General features: G+C 33.4%; 2 protein-coding genes and 2 long non-coding RNA genes across 10 annotated transcripts; 2 read left to right on the plus strand and 2 right to left on the minus strand.

The window, feature by feature from the left end:
* Positions 1-778: 778 nt before the first annotated feature.
* Positions 779-9,901, minus strand: LOC148612970 (uncharacterized). 7 transcript variants are annotated; one of them, XR_015924533.1, is made up of 5 exons: positions 9,765-9,901; positions 6,591-6,650; positions 5,147-5,190; positions 2,430-2,601; positions 779-1,078 (listed from the first exon to the last, which is right to left on the minus strand). It is a non-coding gene; the product is annotated as an uncharacterized LOC148612970 (long non-coding RNA). The 7 variants fall into 7 exon arrangements; XR_015924530.1 differs by having other exon boundaries at positions 7,382-9,771; XR_015924534.1 differs by lacking the exon at positions 5,147-5,190.
* Positions 9,771-11,465, plus strand: LOC148612971 (uncharacterized). The gene is made up of 2 exons (XM_088594918.1): positions 9,771-9,869; positions 10,452-11,465. The coding sequence occupies exon 2, from the start codon at positions 10,476-10,478 to the stop codon at positions 11,448-11,450; it is 975 nt and encodes a 324-aa protein (XP_088451044.1). The 5' UTR covers positions 9,771-9,869; positions 10,452-10,475; the 3' UTR covers positions 11,451-11,465.
* An 802-nt stretch (positions 11,466-12,267) lies between these two features.
* Positions 12,268-22,226, minus strand: LOC148612972 (uncharacterized). Its single transcript, XM_088594916.1, has 9 exons — positions 22,050-22,226; positions 21,314-21,431; positions 20,127-20,227; positions 19,803-19,944; positions 19,441-19,535; positions 18,911-19,016; positions 17,030-17,114; positions 14,399-14,600; positions 12,268-13,305 (listed from the first exon to the last, which is right to left on the minus strand). Exons 1-9 carry the CDS (start codon positions 22,182-22,184, stop codon positions 13,165-13,167), a joined length of 1,125 nt encoding a protein of 374 aa, XP_088451042.1. The 5' UTR covers positions 22,185-22,226; the 3' UTR covers positions 12,268-13,164.
* LOC148612973 (uncharacterized) lies at positions 21,427-22,839 on the plus strand. The gene is made up of 2 exons (XR_015924535.1): positions 21,427-21,925; positions 22,495-22,839. It is a non-coding gene; the product is annotated as an uncharacterized LOC148612973 (long non-coding RNA).
* Positions 22,840-23,044: the final 205 nt, after the last annotated feature.

Consider the following 23,044-nt stretch of genomic DNA (forward strand, 5'->3'; position numbering starts at 1 on the left):
ATTTACTAATGGAACATACTAACTTCCATTACACCCCCTTACCCTATCAGTACACATGGTCCATCCACCCAGTTTTTAGTGGAATCCGGATTGCTCATTTACTCAAGTTTTTTGTACGAGTTATTTTGTATATTTTGTGTTTTTTCTTGTGTGTGTCTTTTTCCCTTTCTAGTCATTATCTTGAGAATATATTCTTCCGATCACCACTCGAATCTTTGTTACCTTGCTTACTCTTAGGAAGTTGAAAAAATAGTATTTTACTTACTCTGTATAATCTTAAGCTCCTAAATCTATCTGCATATTTCAAAGTAGCATTGACCACTTAAATTATATCAGAATTATATGACCGACACTGGTTATCAAATAAATATGCGACAGAGAAGTATTTTTTTCACATGCAATAAAATTAATCGACCACAACCATAACATGTTTCAAATCCACTTTTTCGGATAAAAGCAGGAGCTTGTAACCAGTCCTTCTCCTGGCTTTATAATTCATGCCACGGAATGTAATCTACATAATAATAAAAAAGACAAGCAAATACGAAACTACACAGTGTAGTGTTTGGACATCATGACCCCCTAGTCAAAGAAGGACGTGTGGCAATCCGTGAAAGTATGAGGTATAATTTTATCAATTTTGTATGTAATAAAACTGATCTTTTGAATTTTTAAAGTTTGAATTTTTACCCTATGTCAACTGAACCATGGTTCAGTGGTTTTTAATATTTATCCGGTTTAACTTTAAAAATAATTCAGAATCCAATGCAGACGGTAAGAACTTCTCTTGACTTTATTTATAATATGTTATATCCTTTACACTTCATAATCCTAAGCTCCTGTATCACCATGCATATTTCAAAGTAGTATTGACCACTTAAATTATATCAGAATTATATGACCGTCACTAGTTATCAAATAAATATGCGACAAAGAAGTATTTTTGTTTTGTTTTGTTTTGTTTTCACTTGCAATAAAATCAATCGACCACAGCCATAACATGTTTCAAATCCACTCTTCCGAATCAAAACAGGACCAGTCCTTTCCGGGCTTTATAATTCATGTCATGGAATGTAATCTATATCATAATAAAAAAAGACAAGTAAATACAAAACTAATCTGTTTTGTTTAATTCGTACATAAAATTAACTCAAAAACTAGAGCACTTTATAAATATCCACTACCTTAATTTTAGCATGACCGCGGGCTTTAATTAAGTGCTGGAATCTGTCAGAATCAAGCAAAATTTTAAAAAATGGGATCGTGCTCGAAAAAAAAAAACAAACGAATTTGATTATGTTGGCGCATAATTTATGGTCTATTGAAGACGAATATACAGTTCGTTCGTCCAACAATTTTCAGCAGATTGCAATAGAATGATAGGGCAAAATTGAATTATCTCCCTTAGTTGATGAAACTGCAATATATTTACGATAAACGCCTGGATTGAACGAGTGAGTGTGCGGAACTTGTTCTGCACACACACGAGTTAAATCTAAATGCGTTCTTGACACGAGTGATTATATTTTGGTTATTCACGATAAAGAATTAATTATCCTGTTTATTATATAGATTTTCTCTCTTATTTGTTGCTATTTTACATAAAATTCAAATTTTGTGGACGGCGGATTGATTTCCATGGTGTGATGTGTTGTGACGTTTTGGTGGGAGAAAGTCTGAGAGTGAAATTGCCCAATTTATTTCACAGTGCGGATCGTCGAAATTTTTACACAGGGAACATTCGATAAATCACTGCTATCTTTATAATAATAAGTTATATATATACTTCATTCAAAAGTATAGAACAAACAGTGACAGTGATGTACTTGAGAGAAATACAGATTTACCCGAAGGGTGAATCTGTGGAAATATTATTAACGTAATGGTGTATCCATCTGCACAATTAGAATCGATTGGTTCACTGTGTAATAGGTTTCCTTTTCATTTTCGTTACAAATGACATTGTATGAAGAATTCGACAGGTGTTGCTTGAAAAGACGTTTAGCCTACCAGTGCACCTAGTCAATGCTCCTAGCTTTTGATGGAGACCGAGTTACTCATTTATCTTTTTTTCTTTGTAGATGTCATTTTGGTAATTTCGTGTTCTTTGTTGTGTGTGTCTGTTTTCCCTGTCTGGCTGGTCTTTATCCTTGAATTATATTTCTGCTCGAATCTTGGTGTCCTTGATTTCTTTTCGATACTATGGAGGTGGTCTCTTTTTCCATCAAAACGAATGACAATATTGAAAGGTTTCTACAATAAACTACCATTTGAGGGTGCACCTAAAATACAGCTACTGATAACATCAATATAAAACTTTAAGAAAACCAAGGCAACCATGTTAAGAACATTAATCAACAGAACAACGATCAAACAAAGAAAATAAACTAACACAACAATTAACATGAATAAATAAAATCTATACATACATTTGCGATCACTTCTAACCTCTCTTCTATCCTGTCAGGATTCGCTGTCGTAGAACAGTTCTAAACTGTCAGAAAATGTTCTGACCCGCGACACACCTTGTCAGGGTCTGTCAGGGCTTTGGATAAGCTCTGTCATAATCTGTCATGGGTCCTGACACCCTCCTGCCAGGAACTATTTTAAGTAGAACAGATACGTGGATTAGAAGAGTTCCTGACAGATTCCGATAGTCATTAGCTCGAGAATACTTCTCTGACTTAATTACATACACTACATGTGCATGATTCCGAAAAAAAAGGCGTAGCACCCGAATCCTGATTCGAACGACGGGAAGGAAGCTGTGTTATGTTTAAACTTTTTTTTTTCATTTTTTACCCGACTTTAATGTATGGCATGTAGTACCAACAAAAAATATTGCCTGTCATACCTGCTACGCACCTGACTTTAAAGAATTTGGACTGAATTCTTTTGGTTGCAGATAAAGAGTACCTATAGTACCTATATATATTGACAATTTCAAAGAGTAATTAAGGGAACCAGGGTTAAAGCGGTAATCAAAAGAATGTAATTCAGGGACAAAGACCGGACATGGAAAACAGACATACACAACAAAGAACATAAAGTAACTAAAATCATACATACAAAGTAACAAAAGTAAATGAGCAACTCGGATTCCACTAACAATTGGGAGCATGGACCAGATGCACCGGTAGGGTACAGTTTATCCAGAAATTTTGGACCTTTATGGAACTTTAAATTGTTCACACTCATAAACTTTGAAAGAATATGACATTTTGGAAGAATTTTGACAGATGTATATATACGTTTTTGAATAATTTTGACTGAAATATATAAGTCGCAGTCACCCACATTGTAGTTATATAACAACAAAAATAGCATTTGAGTCAATAATTTTAGACTCTCGTGGAAATCAAAAGTGCTCGCACTCATACATTTTGCAAGAGTAAAATATTTTTAAAGAATTTTGACTCAAGTAAGTGTGTCACAGCCACCCATATGGTAGTTATATAGAAAAATTAAGCATTTCAGTCATTGATTTTAGACTCTCATGGAAATTAAAAGTGTGCGCACTCATACAATTTGCAAGAATATGACATTTTTAAAGAACTTTGACTCAAATTAATATGTCGCAGCCCTATATGTTAGTTATGTTGAAATAATTAGCATTTTAGTCAAAAATTTTATACCCTCAACCAAGTTAAAAGTGTGCGCACTCAAACATTTTGCAGGAATGTGACATTTTTTTTAAGAATTACGACTCGAAATAATGTGTCGCAACCACTATATGATAGTTTTATTGAAAAAATTAAGAATTTTAGTAATTAATTTTAGACCTTCGTGGAAATTAAAAGTGCTCACACTCATACATTTTGCAAGAATATGACATTTTCATTTTTTTACTAATGTGTCGCAGCCACTACATGATATTCATATTGAAAAATTTAGCATTAATTTTAGACCCTCATTGAAATGAGAAGTGCTCGTACTTATACATTTTGCAAGAATATGGCATTTTTAAAGAATTTTGACTCAAATTAATGTGTCACACCCACTATATGATATTTAGATTGCAAAATTTAGCATTTAGTCTTTAATTGTAGATCCTCATAGAAATCAAAAGAGTGGGCACTCATACATATGCTGGAATATGAAATTTTTGAAGAATTTTAACAGAAATATATGTGTCCCAGTCACCCACATGATAGTTAAATTGAAAAAAAAGCATTTTAACCAATAGTTTTAGACCTTTATGGAAAAAAACTGCTCGCACTCAAACATTTTGCAGAATTTTTAGAATTTTTGCTTAAATACAGGTGTCACAATCACTAATATGAAATCAACATTTTTAATTTCTACATTTTCTACATATAAGATCATGCAGGTAAATTGGAAGTGTTCTAATCCATAATCGTTGCTAAAAGCGGCATTTTGAAGAGTTTTGACCGGAATATTTAGCAATTTTAAGATTTTTTAGAATGATTATGTTATTAGAAGTAGCTTTCACTCAAAAAGTACATTGTCAATCGTGAACTTCGGGGAGAATTACCAAACATCTGAAAGTTATCAGTTACCACTTTTACTCTTATAACAAAAACATAGACCTTTAAATTTATAATTAAATAACTAAATTTAATTAATATCACGGTGTATGACAGAATGTAAAAAAATGTACATGTAAACAATGATAATTTCTGAACGAGTGGCTGGACCGTGATCCACGTGCTGTGATCGACGAAAATTGGAACAGGAACAACGATCGAGTGATTGTGGGATGATGATCATGATGAGCTTTATATATATAATTGAAAATTCAATGTAAATGTTGAAATCAATATTTTTTTCTGATCGGATTTGCTTTTTTACATTAGTCACACGGTTTCATTTATTAATCGCGGACTTCCTGTTCTAAATTACGTGACACAGAAAGAAAGATTTTATGTCAGGAACTGTCCAGGGGTATGACAGTTTAGAACAGCTTTTCGTATTGTCTTTGTCACGACCCAAGGCAGTTTCTTCAGGATCTGTCAGGGAATAGGACAAAATGTGTCCTGAACCAGGACAGCCTCTGTCAGACCAGGACAGCCTCTGTCAGACCCTGTCAGGATCTGTCAGGATTTCTGTTCTATCTGAGGTTAGAAGTGATTGCAACTGTAGTGGAAACTGATATAAAAAGTCTGACATCAGTTTAAATTGTTACCTGTCGTTGAACTATTGTATTATTATCAATGTTCTGTATGTTGCCTACATAGAAAAAGAACATACTCATATTTTGCTATATATTACAGACAGATGAGTAATGGGTTCAGAAGTAAGGTCTGGTGCTATCAATTAAAAGTGTTTAAATAAAAAATAACAAGTGACCGAAAATAACTCGGCAGGTGTATCTAGAAAAGCAGAGGACGCTTACCCTACCGGTGCACCTGGTCCATGCTCCCAGTTTCTAGTTTAGTCCGAGTTGCTCATTCATGCTTTTTGCTTTGTATGTATGATTTTAGTTATTTTATGTTCTTTGTTGTGTATGTCTGTTTTCCATGTCTGGTCTTCGTCCCTGGATTACATTCTTTTTATTACCGCTATAACCTTGGTTCCCTTGATTATTCTTTAAACAAATAAAAATTTAATGATAATGAATTAAGCATGTACAATTGGAAATATAAGAAAGTTACTGATACAAGTGTCCAGATAACCCGAGAATACTTCCGGCTGGGGTGTATAGCATCAAAGCTCCAATTACTGGCTCACCTTGTTGATGCAATAGACTGTTGCCTAGTTACTCAAACTATACGATTTTATTTTCTTTGTTATATCACCGTGTCTCAAATATTTGAAAATTGAGTATTCACTGACGGTATCAACATACAAAACATCTATATGATATTGTTTTTGTTTTAATACTTTTATGTAAGATAATAAATAATTCTAGAATTAAACTCCAATTCTTTTTTTTATTAGTGTTTTTTTAGACTTGATTTCATTTTGAAATTAGGGAAAATGTTATCTTCGTTATCTGAAAATACGTTAAATGATACTGAACAGATACCAGATGTTCACAAAAAATATAAAAGGCACAACAATGTATAGTTTAGTAGCCTTTGCCTAGAAGTGTTATTCCCTATTATAAATTAATGCCAAAATGTTTAAATATTGAAGACAAAGAATTTCGAATATCACGACAAGTTACCAGCGCAATTTAAATTGAATAATTACATTCATCATAAACGTTACAAGAGTTTCGAAGAATCGAGCAGAAATCGAGAATTGAAGTTACCGTTCGTAAAGGAGTTGTTGAGTTAAGGATATTCTTCATTATCAGGTATGACCTTTAATGGCAAAATTGAAACAAAATGTTTTCATATTCTTTTTAATCAGACGGAATATTAAATTATGTTTAGAACCGATATGGAAGTATATTTTTTTGCCAATGAAATTGCATGAAAACAAATGTTTTTCTTTCCAAAATTACATGAAAACCATATTTGTTTGTGCATGAAGACCTCTGGAAGATACGCAATTACAATTTAAATTTCATTTATTTGTTTTTCTTTTATTCATAAATTAACCATAACAATAATTATGGTGGTTCTAAACATATGAAAACACTTTATTTCTGAAGTAATGATGAACATAAGTTGTAATATTACCTGTATAGTCTCCCTAAGCAAGTTCTTTGTATCCAGTAGATAGTCTGTTGTTGATATTTTCTAAAGAAAAGGGCAAAATTATTTTGACGGGAATAAACTCTGATATGAAATGTTACAAATATCTTTAAAATAAAAGAGAAGAAAAAAAAGTTTATTATCAAGTATGATATAACGGTAAATCAATGCAGGCATTCATTTGGCTTCAAAACAAATAATTTGGAAAACTATTATTGTTCGGAAATAAATATCAAAGAAATCTTACATGTTCCAAACAAACAAGAAGAGAATGTTTGTTTATTGTGACTGAATCAGACATAAGGTGACGGGAATAAAAACGGTGAATATGTTAAATATGTCAAACAAACAACATCCCCACCATGATGAAAAGTAAAAGGAAACTCAAGGCCACCATAAGTTTATACAAATAAAACGTAAAAAATGTTAATAATATCTACCCTACAAATATAAAAATAATATATGTTGTGAAGTGGCTTAGATTAAACATAAAGAATAAAGAAGAGATCTATTTGTATTTTATTTGGTTGTAATTCCTTTTTACTTTTTTAACGTGGCTATTTTTCACTTTTTCATTATTCTTATTCATGATTAATGTAAGCCACTTCACAGCATGTTTAATTTCACCCACAATTTGGTATGTTGTAACCAAAACAATAAAAAAAAACGAACCAAAAAAAAAAAGCCCATCATGTTATACTTAATGATAACAATTAGAATTTAGAAATTCAAATGTTTTACAACTGCTAAATTCAAAATTATTTATCATACATTACCATTATACTAGTATTATACGTTCGATATCTTTTCCACCACCTGTCCCTATAGGGGCTCACTATCTTTACTAGTCTAATTAAATGTTTTGCTTTTTGTTCATCAGACATGGTGACGTTATTAAGATGCTGGAAGCTAATACTACAAACTGCTTCTGTGATCTTGATTTTTGTTATTAATTTTGTACTATTACTGTTGATTTATTCGGTGCTGAATTTCAACAAGGTCATACATCTATCGCATGCACCAGAGAACTTGACAGTCAGCACAAAAACGGAAACAACCGTCAATGGTATACCTCTGATTATACATCAAATATTTATGCACACGTATCTTGATAGCATCCCTTCCAGAAGGAAAAGGGCACAAAAGTCTTGGACAGACCAGTCGGTTAAATATGGGGAAATGCGACATTACAACGAATTTGTATACATTCTTTGGACAGATGATCAGATAGACGTTTTTGTACGTGAACAATATCCCTGGTTTTATAAAGCATTCCAAAGCTACAGTATGCCTGTCTGTAAGACTGACGCATTAAAATATTTGTTGCTTTATCATTTTGGTGGAATATACTCAGATTTAGACGTAGGAAGTAATGCTAAACAAATAAGATACATCCTGTCAAGTATTCAGAATAAAGGAATAGCCCTCATGGGAACAACGCCCTACGGTTTTGCAACTGATCTAATTATTGCAGCCAAAGGTCATCCGTTTCTGAAATACGTTATTACAGGTTTAATACCAGCACAGATTGATTACCCTTTCTCATATATAACCGCCATGGTATCAACGGGTCCCATTTATCTAACAGGAAAATACGCTTTGTATAAAAATAAGGAAGAAATATGGGCTTTAAGACCGACGCTTTATGCTAAATATTTTCAACAATATGGAGGAAGTTCTAAGCACAACTGAGACGGTAGAATAATATGAAGGTTTATAGAGATTGGAAAATGTATGTTTACCACTTCTCTGTCTAAAAATAAGGCTAAATATGTGTATAAGGTGTGGCACATGTAGAAAACAACGCAGAGATCTTATTGCATTATCCAAGTTTTAACACTTAATAATCGCAGGAAATAAGTAAACCATCATTTTTTGTAATTTTTGCATTTTAAAAAAACGATAGATCAAATTTAGTTGTTTAGTTGAAATGCACTGCGGAAAAATGATGTGAAAAAATTCTCCACTTTTCCCCTTTATAAGCAGTCAACAGATATTTACTTCACAGTTTTTTTTAAGATAAATCTAAATAGTTTTTCCATTGTTTTCTATATGTGTTGAGTACATTTGATGCAAAACATACCAAATTGAGAAAAATGATGTGACATTCATTGCCTGATTCTTACACAAATTTGTACTTAATAATTTGATTAAAACTAAACAGATAGACTGCACAATTTTGAAACAGGAAAATGTAGGGATTTGATGAGAAAAAGGAGCAACAATACATCGGGTACAAATGAAGGGTAATCCACCAATAAAACGATGCCGGAGCACCAACAGGACAACAGACAACGATCAAATCGAACAACATAAACAGACTCATGTGCTCTTGACAGTCACGTGACTGATTGAATAGTAGGAATTACCCACCATGGTATCGTCATTGGCACACGTCTTAAAGTTTCTTTTAAAAAAATCAGTTTTTGTTGGGGATCTTTATGTGTTGTGTGATATTTGAAGAAAACAATTTTGAGGTATTTAGAGGGGGTTTACTGTGTGGCATCCAAAAACATGACATACAGGGTGTACTCCCAACCTACAGAGGTCAATTTCACAATTAGTTCTTGGTATGTTTATTTCAAATAATAAGTAGTGTACAGAGAACGACATCTTAAGAATAGTTTGATTATAAGCGATCAAGGACAAGGTTTATTTTCATTAAAGTATCAATTTACTCAAAACCTACCGACATACAAACTGTCACTTTTTCAGTCGATATATTGCATTGTCCCTTTTTATAAAGTTCATGAAAACAGAACATGTATCAAAATCTTGGAGTTTTATTACCCTAACATTTGTCATCGAAACCTATCTTAACCGAGCACCTTTAATTAATTTTATAATAGAAGTACTTTTAAACTTTTCATATTCTCATGGAAGTTTTGTAGGAGGAAAAAATCGCGTTCCTTGTCTAGATAACAGGCCAGCACTTCATCTAAAGATAGAACTTTGTTTTCAGTTTACTTCTAATCAATAGTCCCTATTTCTGAAAAACAATCGATTGACATTTATAAAATACTATCCTCTTTGGTTTAAATATTACTTCTCTATGGGTGAGTGCTTTAAACGTAGATAATATAGAGTGACATTGTCCTTACATACTATTCTCGATCAGGTAACAGAAAAATCGTTTAAAATACCCAAACTGGTACATACCTTTAGGCTGACTGGACGTCTCGCTTCTATCACTACTTCCTACTTAAATGTAAGCAATGGATATTACACAGCAAAAAAGTTGAACCTATTCTTTCTCCTAAGCTGGTATGATATGTGATCTATTGTTGTACTAATGCACATGGTTTCTACAGACCTACTATCGTGACAAAAAAGCGCTATATAACATTTTTGGTTAGTTAAGAGTCCATATCAACAATGCATTGATTTCACTGCCACTTCAAGTAAGACCTATGTCATTGAACGCTTTGATAACTTATGACATATGTTTTTATGCATTAATCTGCTATTATATTAAATTCAGACGTATGTTCGATATTAATTTTATATAGGCTTTAAATTTAAAGTGTTGCTAAATTAAATTGAAAGAAAGGAGGATTCCGTTTGCTCAAGAGATTAGAACTATGAAACATATATTAACTGCAGAACGGCGATTTCTATGTAATTGGAAAAATATTCGAAATCTCATGTTATAGAAAAATATTTCAAGTGAAACATAAACGAAGAAAGAGATAGAGTGCATTACAGCAAATTCAAATTTTGGATTACGTTATAGTTGATATAAAGTCCACGAATTTACATCTTGACATCAGGAAAAAAAGTTAAGGATTAAAATAATATAAAAATACACTTGATGCCGCTTTTAGTTTGAATTGTTATCGTTTGTAGGTGTTTTCATTTCCCCTAGACATCATGATGATCAGAAAAAGACATGTATTTAGAACTATCAGTGCGATTCTTGTCTTAGGCTTCAATTTTATACTGTTACTGTTGATTTTATCACTGTTTAAATTCAACAAGGCAATAAAATTATCACAAGCACCAAAGAATCTAACAATCAGCCCAATCAAGGAAACAACCATGAATGGAATACCTCTTATTATTCATCAAATATTCATACATGCATATCATGACCATATTCCATTAGAATGGCAGCGAGGTCAGAGGTCATGGATAGAACAATCTGTTAGACACCATCAACAACGTTTATACAACGAATTTATTTATATGTTTTGGACAGACTATGAAATAGACCGTTTTGTGCGCAACCAATATCCTTGGTTTTATGAAGCTTACCGTAGTTACAACATCCACATTTCAAAAACTGACGCAGTAAGATACTTGTTGCTTTATCATTATGGAGGAATATATTCAGATTTAGACATTGAATGTGTTAACAAGTCAATTAGATTCATTCTGTCCAATTTTCAAGGTCAGGGAATTGGTCTGATGCGAACACAGCCATACGGTTTTGCAACTGATCTAATTATTGCAGCCAGAGGTCACCCTTTTCTGAAATACGTTATATCTGGTCTGTTACCTGCACAGGTTAAATACCCTTTCCCCTACATAACAGCCATGGCTTCTACTGGGCCGGTATATTTATCAGCAAAATATGCCTTATACAAACATAGAAGACAAATATGGATTTTAAACCAGGAGCTATATGGGAACACGTTTTTTTCTCACTATGGAGGAAGTTCATGGCATAGTTGGGATGGTAAAATAATATGGTTCCTGTACAACCATGTAAAATTATTTATTCGTACAATATCCAGTATAGTGTTTACAGCATCGAAGGGAGCATTTGCAGTTTTAGTTTGCTTTAGTTTGTTAAAAATTTACCTAGCCGTGTTAAAAACAAGTAGAAGAAATAAATATCGATAGATCATACATGTACTTTCCTATATTCCATAATATATGTTCTATACTTGTATGCAATATGCAACGAGGACATAATACATAACGCGTTAAGTTAGGAGTTATTTTGTGCGAGTCGTGTAGGTTGCTGGATTTTAGTATACTGTAGCTGATAAAAGGCATTACCAGGGGCGGATCAGTTAGATCATAGTTTATATAAGGGAGTTTAGATTCAGTTCATTAAAGTAATTTTTTCATCCAGCAGTTTATGAAAAGGAAAAAGTAAGTGTCAAAGTTATTATTTCTTCATGTTTGTCCTCCTTTTTGATAAAAAATAATACATTTTTTTCCAACATTACGGGGCGTTTTTACCCAAGAGAACCTCTTGATCCAACAATTGCACAACTATTATAGTTCAGGTGTTAACATCATGGAGTTTGGTACACGAGATTTGTAAAAGGTAAAGAAATTAAATATCAGTGGTCATTAGATTTTCGGCGATTTCAAGGAGACTTTGATAAATAGCTTTGGCTCATAAAACAGTTACAGCACTCTTCACGTTGACGTACTCCCAAACACTTAGAGTAGGGAAACGCTCTCGGACCCACGTGGGATCTGGGAGTAGGCCTCCGCTACCTCCAACTACTAACAGACATTTACTAACAGAATGCCCGTAAGGGGCGGTCGTGCGAGATCCGTAAGGATAGTCAAGACCACAAAAACCGCCAATAATCATCAACAGTTGCAGCTAAAGTACCATGATGTACGGGGAACAACAAAAACAATATAAATAGTTTGTAAAACTTAATGAAAGGACAACTTTAATAGTAACAACAGCCACACGTTCAAGAAAACAAGTATGCTTTATTAAATCTTTCACTTTTATTCAATAAAAATGTATTCAATTTGTAAAATTATCTTTCTTAAACAATAAAAATATGCTATAACCTCAATGACAGCAACATAATATAAAATATACCCGTCTCATTTACATAGGAAAAACGGATATATACCTAAAAATACTTATAACATATACATGTATACACATGAATGATGTTTATATTTATGATATTATAGGCATCCATTGTACAACCCTCTGCAATGTTTATTGCATATATAAAAATAAATAAACAGGCCCAGGAATATAAATGTCTGCCTTTATGATAAAATTTAATATGAAATTAAAATATTTATGACCAGATATACATTAAAACTGCACTAACATTTTAACACCCTGATTGGTAATGCAGTGTGAATTATACAATGTAATATTTACAATATGATACATAATAAAAAAAACGTGTTCTGATTTTGAATCAGGATGTTGTCAATAACCTAGGAGTATATGAAGTGTGTGTAATGTCAGTCATTAATATAGTGTACATGTACCTACTGAAGAAATATTACCTTACACAATGATGATCCAGGCGCGGATCCAAGGACTGGCGTACCAGGCGTACAACCCCCCTAAATTGGTAAGAAAAAAATTTTCACCACAAGTTTCACCCCAAAAAAATGTTTGCCTTGCTTTGCACGGCATTTAATTCAATTAACGCCCCCCCCCCTAAACTCAAATCCTGGTTCTGCCCCTGTGATCCTATGTTATAAAGAAAACAATTTTCCCAGCATGTATATTGTGAGGTGGTAAATATGTTACATAACATACTGGTTTTAAGTATAGAAAATTTCAGTAAAATATAATATTGATTACATTATAGCAAACTGATCAATAATTCTTTGTTTAGGCTTTAGTAATGTTGTGCCAGCTAATAGATATTCCATCTTTAAGTTTGTCTGTATGTCTGTTCATGTGAACTATTTCCCATTTTTTCATCCATGGTCCTTCCAATGCTGTGTCAAAGTCCCATTCAACTTCTGGAGGCTAAAAAGTAATAATACATTTATATAAAGTATGTTACAACTGTAATAAATCTTTAATGATATTGCACCATAAGCCTCTAGAGGGTGGTTGTTAAAAAAAGCATTAATATCTTTATTGAAATGACTGTGTTATGAATGTGGTATAATGATTATATCTGCAAAGCTGTACATCAATATAAAGTATCTATCTATCTATCAACATTGTAGTTTATAACCCACATAGTAATTCACTAAAACCAAACTCTAAAGTATCTACAGGCACAGCTTAAATGTCAGTTACCCCAATGTACCTGTATGATAAATTTCGAATCTTAGAAAATCAATTACAGTATGACTCTATCCCACAATAGTATATGCGGCAATATTACCATAGGTCTTATAAGAAAATTTCAAGGAACACAGACCAATGCGTCGTCTCAGATTGAAATTCGGTTTGCCAACGAGTTTTTGAGTTTTTAATGTGTGTTTTGTTTGGTTTCCTTATGTTTTCTTTCAGTAGTTCTGTCTCAACTTTCATGATACAAGCTCTATTACACTATATAATACAAATCGACCCACAGCACAGCTAGCAATCGATTACTATTGTCAACATTTAGATCTGTTGAAACGTCTTAAGATTTAAAATTTCAATATTCTTTGTGATGTATCTATAAAAACCTTTCCATTTTCAATTAAAAAAAAACCTTTAGGAAGCTGAAAAACAAAATGATTTTAGGTGTAAGTTTTTATAAGAACCGGGCAAATGGGAAAAAGCAGAAATATGTTTGTGAAAAGCCCACTGATCTGACAATTTCCCTCATTGATGAATGATAAAACCCAGTATTAGATCTCTGGATTTGTTTATAATTTATTTGATAGAATGTTAGAAAAATGAGGTTATTGGCAAAGTTGTCTCCCCTTGAAATGTTCATTTCAATGAAATTAAAACCCATTTTACCAAAATGAGATGAAAAAGTCTTTTCTCCTTAAAATATGATGGTGCAAATAGTCAAATTAAACTTTCAAAATGGTGTTTTTATACGTGTTTCGCCCACTGCTTGATTCTTATACAGACTGGCATTTAAAACTGCTATATTGAACTAATAAATTCATACAGGGATAACATCAGCTACTGCTTCTCGCTGCTTTACTCTTCTATTAACACCATCAAATGGTTCCCAATCAATTTTATAGTTAGGATCTTTGGTTGTTCTCATCAACAACGAATCCTTCATTCCCCAGAATCCAGCAGGTTTTTCTGGGTTTTGCCACCTCAAATCTAAGCTCCACCGGATCTGCTTGCTCATATTTGGCAGACTGAAATGGCATAGCATAGGGTAAGAACAAATGTATCTGCTGAATATTAAGCAAAAATAGAAAATCAGAGTCAGTTAAAATATAGTGTTTTTTTTTTTTTTAAAGTGGAGGGCGTTGTCCCAATGATCTCGTGTTACCGTATGATTCTGGGTTCAAACCTCGATCGAATCATGAATAAATCATACAAAGTTGGTCCCTGTTTGTTTGTAGTAAGTGCCGATCAAATCGAAGCTTCAATGTTTTTTTTTCAGAGTAAGAGCAAATCAAATTGAATTTCTCCGTTTATCATTATAGTCCATCGTGCACTCATCTTCTTCATGGTATTTTTCAGGTACCTTTTTGCCTCCCATTATCGAATCAATATGTCGCCAAAGAATATTTTCGGATTTTTTTTCTCAGGTTAAGCCTATATTTGTACCCCAATTTGGTCAGAAAGCAAAAATTAATGCACTCAATTGTTCGAAAGTCTAAGTCTCCCTGGGACAACAGGTGTACAGAAACTAAGTACGTATAGATACCATCATGTAGCCCAATGTTGCAGCTTGGCAATTGTTTCAAGAAAGTAGCAATAAAAGATAGATTTTGGAGTAAAATAAAAAAAATATCTCCCCTACTACCCCACCGAAAAATCGCTTAAACTGACAATTTTTTCAATGTCAAAACCCCTAGAGTATGTATGTCTTAGTAAGAAATGACCTACTGGTAATTTTTGTTAAGTATTATTTCAATTGATACTTCTGGGGTTCTTTTGATGATGACTTGTGGTTATTTTCATAGTCAGAATGTATAAAAAAATGCAAAAAATGGGATTTTCTAGTTTTCCCGTTTCTACGATTTTTTGCTCAACTAAAACGTCTACAATTTGGTATCATTCGATACATATTTTAATTTTCTTCTTATATAAATCAGGCGAAATTAATTCTCAAGAATGAATTTTCAAAATAACTGTTAAAAATATTACCCCTACCTCTAGAAAACTGGTCTAAGAGTAATCAAGGGAATCAAGGTTACTGCGGTAATCGAAAGAATACAATCCAGGGAAAAGACCAGACATGGAAAACAGACATACACAACAAAGAACATAAAGTAACTAAAATCGTACATACAAAGTAACAAAAGCAGATGAGCAACTTGGACTCCACTAAAAACTGGGAGCATGGACCAGGTGCACCGGTAGGGTAAGCGTCCTCTGCTTTTCTAGAAACACCCGCCGACATATAAGTCAAGTCCGGGGTAGACAAACGAGGAAAGGAAAACTATGAACCGTTGAATAAATCAGTTTTCATGGTGCAGATGGATACACCATAACGATCCACGAGTTCATGATGATGGCGATAAAACTTCTGTAGTATCATATTAAAGTCTCATTCACAGCATACCGCAACAGTAAAACTCGTATTTTAGGGATTCATGATTAAGATAATGATGTACTTTGATCACTAAAAAGGGGAAATTTTAGAATTTCGTAACTTCTTCTACATCACCTGCTACTGTCACTCTTGAAAATTATTCGTTATTTATTTATGTTGAAAATAAAAAAAAATATGTATCTTATGATATCAAATTTGAGACCTTTTAGTTGAGAAATAACTTGTAGGATCGAATTTATGCGACTTCTGACGGGAAAATCGAAAGTCCATTTTTTGCAATATTTGAAAATTTTGAATGTAAAAATCCTCACAAGTCATCAAAATGACCCCAGAAAAAATAATTATGATAATGCTAGACAAATATCACCAAATAATACCACATTTCACTGAATTCCCTAGGGGTTTTGACATTGAAATATATACTAATTAAAGCGATTTTTCGGTATGATAGGGGTACATTTTTTCTATTTTACTCCAAAACTCGAAGTGTTACCGCAACTTTCTGGGTATCTCTGTAAGGCTGAGACATATGTTTACTTGTTAATATCTATATATATCTATTCACTTTGTTTTGTAAAAAGAAGAAGTTCGGAGAATCCAGAAAAAAACATAAACAATGGATTTTTGCCCCAGTGGGGTTTAAAAAATTGCCAAAAAATACAAAAATGTTACAGTATATTTTTTTGCGACAAAATGATTCATAAATGGGAGGTTTAAAGGTAGCTTAAAATCATATATTGGTTTACGAGTGAGGGTGTGTGCACGGTGGGGTGGGGAAATCACAGCCCACATATTATTTCCGAATGTTTTATTCGAATGAAGATGCCTGTTTCTACACCTTGAGTGTTTATTAAATTAAATATCCCTGCTTCTCAATAGCCATTATTAATTATGTTTAAAAGATCCCTGCTTCTCAACAACCAGTATTCTCAAACTGAAGATCTATATCTATGATTGCACTTGCTACGACCATCTTATTATAACCGAGACATCCTCGCTTTTTAACCACTGATAAATTTCCCCCAAAAAATAATGTGTTTTTTTTTACATGATCCATACCTTCTATGTGGTATTAAGTTGTTCAACAACAACATTCCCCCGTATGGCACCTCACATGTTACAATATCCTTTTTCATGTCAAGGTCTGAAAAGGAACGAAATTCATAGACTACACAGAAAAAAATTGTAACATACATGTTTTCATATCATATGGAAGCAGATGTTTACGACCAGTAAATCTACTTTGCCAATTATAATACAATTAAAAAACTGCATATTTTCAAATAAAAACACATGCCTTTAATGATTGAAATCATCTGGGAAACATTTCTTAACCTATACCACATATTTATAATATTGATTGAAAACATATAAATATCATATGAAAAACACATGTAAAACGTATGGGTTTCATATGGTTTAGAAAAATATGGAAAACATATGTTGCATTTTTCCTCTGTGTACAACTTAATCTCTTAGCAATGATCCAGGATATTAGATCATAACATCTCTCTATGAAATTACTAGATAATACAATTGGCACTTTAGTGAACCATATAACTACATGTACCTTGTTTATCTTTTCTTCGATTGGCGCAAAATGAACACAAACCTTATTTACAGATTGTCTAGAGTTGATGGTAATGAATTGCAATAATTAGTTCGTCAAATCTTTTGATCGTTTTATTGGTTCTATTCAATACAGCATCCCCCTCTTACATGTATGGTCAATGTTTAATGCAACAGCACACGTTTAAGGAAAGAGTAATCCAGGGAACCAAGGTTATAGCGGTAATCAAAAGAATGTAACCCAGGGACAAAGACCAGACATGGAAAACAGACATACACAACAAAGAACACAAAGTAACTAAAATCATACATACAAAGTAACAAAAGTAAATGAGCAACTCGGACTCCACTAAAAACTGGGAGCATGGACCAGTAGTCCGAATTTCCTCTGACCCTGCAACCCTCCTCTTTAATATTTGGATATTGATATGTCGGGTTGGGGTCAGAACGATGTGCCATACAAAAAGTTCGAGATTTAGCGGTACCGCGGAGTATCGCCCTTCAACCGCTTGTAAGGACTTTCAAGTTGAAATTGTGCATGTCACACCTACCTAGTTCGATTCCAGAATCATTTTCCTGTATGCTGATACCAAATTTGCTACAAAAATTACATTTATTATTGAAGTTTCGATAACTTTCCTCGAGAGACCCTGTTTTGTTGACATTTTGAACCGTAATAGAGAGTATGCGGAGCTTGTTACTTTTGGAACGGAAGAGAAACGGGCACGTAATTTTTCAGCGGAATTTTGAAATATTCTGTAAGATTTTCTGCTCCGTTCCGTTCCAAAGGTAACAAGCTCCGCCTACTCTCTATTACGGTTCAAAATGTCAACAAAACATTGTCTCGCGTGGAAAATTATTGAAACTTCAATAATAAATGTAATTTTTGTAGCAAATTTGGTATCAGCATACAGGAAATGCATAAATGATTCCGAAATCGAACTAGGTAGGTGTGACATGCACAATTTCAACTTGAAAGTCGTTACAAGCGGTTGAAGGGCGATACTCGGCTTATGTAGTGATGACTTCAAACTTGTAGCAACATAACCCTGTTCCAGAAGCCTATTTGTTAGAGTTCTTCATAAACATTTTCCCTAATTTCAAAATGAAATCAAGGAGGTAGACCTAGGGTAAGGGACATAACTCTCACAAATCACTGGAACGTGTGTATTCAGCATTTTACATCAATCTTATGCAAGCATCAAAGTAACTTGGACTGATTTCATTATGTTTCAAATGAAAGCTTGATAGGCTTTGGTGAAATTGAATATGATACAAACATATCATCGATTTCAAGAGTTATGTCCCTCACCCTAGTTCTACCACCTTAAATAGTACCAGTATGCATTAACATTCTCTAAAGATACTAACCTAAAGTTTTCTCCATTTCCTCCTCCTCGAGCATGACATACCATGTGTTACCATAGCAACACTGATGGGTAGCTACCAATCCTTTCTGGTGCCCACCACTGGCAACCTTAAGGTACACGTAATGTAAAATTATACTGTAACACCTTATTTAGTGACTGATGCAGAAATTCAAAAGGATTGGACTCTAGTGTTCTCCACACCAAACCTAACATTTTTCCCAACCGGATGCTTGCACACTTTTCTTATATAACACCGAGAAAATACTCGCTTGAAAAGGAAACAGCATATAGGTAAATCTTACTCGTAACAAACATGCAATAAACCCTCAACCCTTGCATAACAGCAAATCATCAAATACATGTACTACTACACTTTAACAGAATACCTTACCCCAACCTACACAAAGGGACACAACCTTAACTGATTTTTTTTTACTAAATATTGGTAAGTACAAATTTACATAATTCTTTATTCATTTTTCCTTATACATATGGTACTATGGCAATCTAAGTTTTTGAATCCTTACTCACCTGCATACAACCATTTGTTTCAGTGGCATCTAGGAGAGGAATCCAAGCTGTTGGTTGTAAGGTCTTATAGCACGTGTTGTCAAGGTAACCACAATCTGCAGTTAAATGAAAACATCAAGTTCCTGCGTTGTTAACAACACAACACAGGAACCAAAGACACTTGCAGGTTAAAGACAATTTTGTGATTTACTGTGAATATCTCAGTTTGTAAAATATTGATCATAGGTGCTTTATCCCATTGTAAATGTTATGGTGTCATTGCTCTACATTGCCTAACAGGAATACAAATCGTGAGTGCATGAGCAGACCCTAAAAAGATCAGCACCCTAACATGTACACATTGTTTATTTGTACACACACACCCTGGTGCCAGGGAACAGTTGTTGCTTCATTCTGTGGTGTTTTGGTCCTCAGATTCCATACCGGATGTCCTGCTATTTCGGGTCCAATTAACTGTTCTACGACATTCAAAAGTCTTTCGTTGGTCCACAGATCTTTAAAAGACTATAACATAAAAAAAATGATTTAGTACATGAGTATCATACAATCCGATTAAATTACTCCATATAACAAGTGCAAATAGAGAGTATAATACTTCTATATAAAATTAAAAAATAACCAAAATTAACACATGTAACATCTACATAATGTTAGCTGCACTTCGAAAGTTTATCTGATGTAAATACCTCTGGTATCCCATCTCCTTTGTGCATCAAAATATTTGCTCCCGGCCATTCTTCCTCTATCGCTGTCAGTCTTTCATAAAAACCCAACTCTCGGTGCAAACCTAAGAAATAAAACAGGAAAGGAAAACCTGTCTACGTGAATTTATACTCGTAGAATGTGGTGTTTCAGCATTGATCAATCGTCATATTAAGTGTCGGGTTCAGGAAGGGAATGTTGTAAAATGGTTGTTAAAGGTGTTGATTTGTCATAATCTTCCTCTCCCCTTCCACACTCGATGGAAATATACGAAAAAAATATGTCTTTTTTTGGGGTGTACCTAGTTTGACACGTCGTTTTTTGCAAGTTACTGAATCGATCCCGTCACTACATGTACGGTCAAATAAGCATTCATATGCGAGTTAAAAGGCGTATTATATTTTAATTATCCTGAAAAGTGATGAATAAATAGTAGAAACTTACCATTTTCTGACAACATGTTCGGGTTTGTTTTGTTTTTGCTCAACCGTGTTAGCGATATGTACCATGTTAACGACAATGGCATAAACCCGGGTGATGCTGTGAGTTTTGTGTTTATATATAATTCAGATACATCAAGTAATAAACATTTAATGGACTAGTTACTTCCCTTAGGTGTCTTTTAAGCTGTATGACGTGTTTCAATTTCAAATCTGAAGCTCTATTAAAACATTAAAATCTGCAGTGCTTTCAACTCAGCCACAGATCGAACCCCTTGATTAGTATGGCTAAAATATAAATTTCACTTGTTTTTGTTCGTGAATGCATTGTTTTTATTACAAAGATGTTCTATAATTTAGTTTACAGCCTTGTGCTTGACCTCGAAGCGAAATTTGACCAACGACTTGAATATTGACCAAGGACTTAGATAACAACAACACTTTGACAAAAATTACCTTGATAGATTAGATATATTAAGATAATTGTGTACGAGACACATATTGTGTACACAATGGACACTTAAATACAATTCTGAACGTTATTTCAATTAAGAGGATTTGTAATAAAACCAGTTTTTAACTAGTGGGTAATTCCATTGATCAAATAACATTACACAACATTATTAGCAACACATAAATTTTCCATAATTAGATAAATACTGAATGCATTTTCCTAATATTGAATGATTTGTAAAACATCAGTTCTTCATTGTATGAATCAATAAACTCACTTTTAATCCGTTTCGTTTTGTAAAGTTTCTGGGCCAGTTTTTCAACATTTTCGCTGACTGCATCTTTTACAGGCTGCAGTTCTTCCTCCGTGAAAAATTTCTCCACAATAACATATCCCTGGAAGCATAGAAAGATGATATAAAATGGTCAACAAAGAAAGTTCAAACTGATGGTGCATTCAGATCTTTTTTATTGATTGTAAGGACTAAACAAGTTTTGTTTGTCATGTTAAACTAATCTGATTATAAATAAATCTTTTGATGTTTCGTAACATACAGAACCCTTCCGAAATGAAGAAATGATGTATACATTTGTCATTTCAATAAAGCTTTGTTCTTCTCCTCACCACCCCCTCCCCCCGGTTCTAAATCTTGTGTTTCATTTTCTTATACATCATTTAGAGTATTTTGCAAAAAAACATTTCGTCATCCTAGTTAAAAACCTTACACTTTAACAAAGCTACCGACTCTTCAAATGTAATCTAAATATGTTAAATTATAGATCGGAGTATAAAAATACACAAATATACATGTGATATATAACATCATTGGTTTTATACAAAGATTGTTCAATAACAATCATATATCAAGAAAGAATTTGTAACTTGCAATGTGAGTACACATGTACGAATTTATGATACTAAACAATATTGTAAAAAAAATAATGATGACTTCTAAACCCGGACTTTACCTTGACAGTTTCGACATATTCTTCAAAACATTGATTGCTATTTACCTTTGAGAAAAATTGTTCAATTTCCTCGTCCGATAATTGTCCTGGCTTTTGTTCCTTGACTATTGGCCTTGCTTTAAGATTAAAATAATCTGGATAGCATTCCCCAGTAAATCCGTGGTCAACTTCCTTCGGCATGGTTAACTGACAACACTGTGGTATAATCTATTTTTAGCAATCAATGAACATGTGATATAGAGCACTGTAGGCAGGCAGGCGCAAAACAGGCGGTGTATAATGGTATCCTGTATAAAAAATATGCCGACTGAAAATGCGACATTGTAAAAATATATGTATATGCAAGGGTACTTAATTGAGTCGGAAAGATTTGGAAGTTTTTTTTTCTAAATAATATATTACATTGGAGAAATCAAGTTTAAAAGTAAGGAAGGCTGCAAGTGTCAGGTGTTGTTTTTTGGTAAAAAAAATGTTTTTGTTATATTTATAGCACGATCTTCTGAATTATTCAAGAAGACTATGAGAAGCATTGGATAACGAGGAAGGCGGTGCTATAGATGGTTTGTGACATGAAATAACCATATTCATTAATCGATAATTGACCAATGAGAAATATGAATGCCTTGTTGAATGGCTGCAGCCCAGTCGTCATCATTTCAAAGCTAAAAGTTGACCATGGCAGATAGCTGTTTTTCGTCGCCTGATTGGCTTGAGACAGATGACTTGGTGCTTTGATATTCAGATATTCTGTTTTATTATTGTGTAGGCATTTTTTTTTTCAGCACGAACAGTATTTGTTAAAAAGTTTTTCGATTAATAAAAAATATGAACATTATTTTTATTCTCTTTTCGAAAATATTCAGGTCTTCACGGTAATATTCAGTGGCCATCGTGGAAATATAAAGAGGTCCTCACAAAAATAGTTAGTGCCCCGTGCAGATCCGGGTGTCAAAAGAATAGGCCTGCAACAGCGCTAAGCTTGTCGTAAAAGGCGACTAAATAGTGCTTAGAACCCTAGCCGGGGGCTATGGCGCTCTGCC

This window comes from Perna viridis, chromosome 7 (genome assembly GCF_037379345.1).
Source record: "Perna viridis isolate PV_CMFRI_1.1 ecotype Kerala chromosome 7, ASM3737934v1, whole genome shotgun sequence".
Lineage (NCBI taxonomy): Eukaryota > Metazoa > Mollusca > Bivalvia > Mytilida > Mytilidae > Perna > Perna viridis.

Bases quoted from the DNA above. Each gene is read 5' to 3' on its own strand.
- LOC148612971 (XM_088594918.1), top strand. From the start codon at position 10,476: ATGATGATCAGAAAAAGACATGTATTTAGAACTATCAGTGCGATTCTT.
- LOC148612972 (XM_088594916.1), bottom strand. From the start codon at position 22,184: ATGCCGAAGGAAGTTGACCACGGATTTACTGGGGAATGCTATCCAGAT. The intron at 19,536-19,802 runs GTGTGTGTGTAC...ATTTAACTGCAG, and splicing joins AACTGTTCCCTGGCACCAGG to ATTGTGGTTACCTTGACAAC. The intron at 19,017-19,440 runs GTGAGTAAGGAT...GTGTACCTTAAG, and splicing joins AAACAAATGGTTGTATGCAG to GTTGCCAGTGGTGGGCACCA.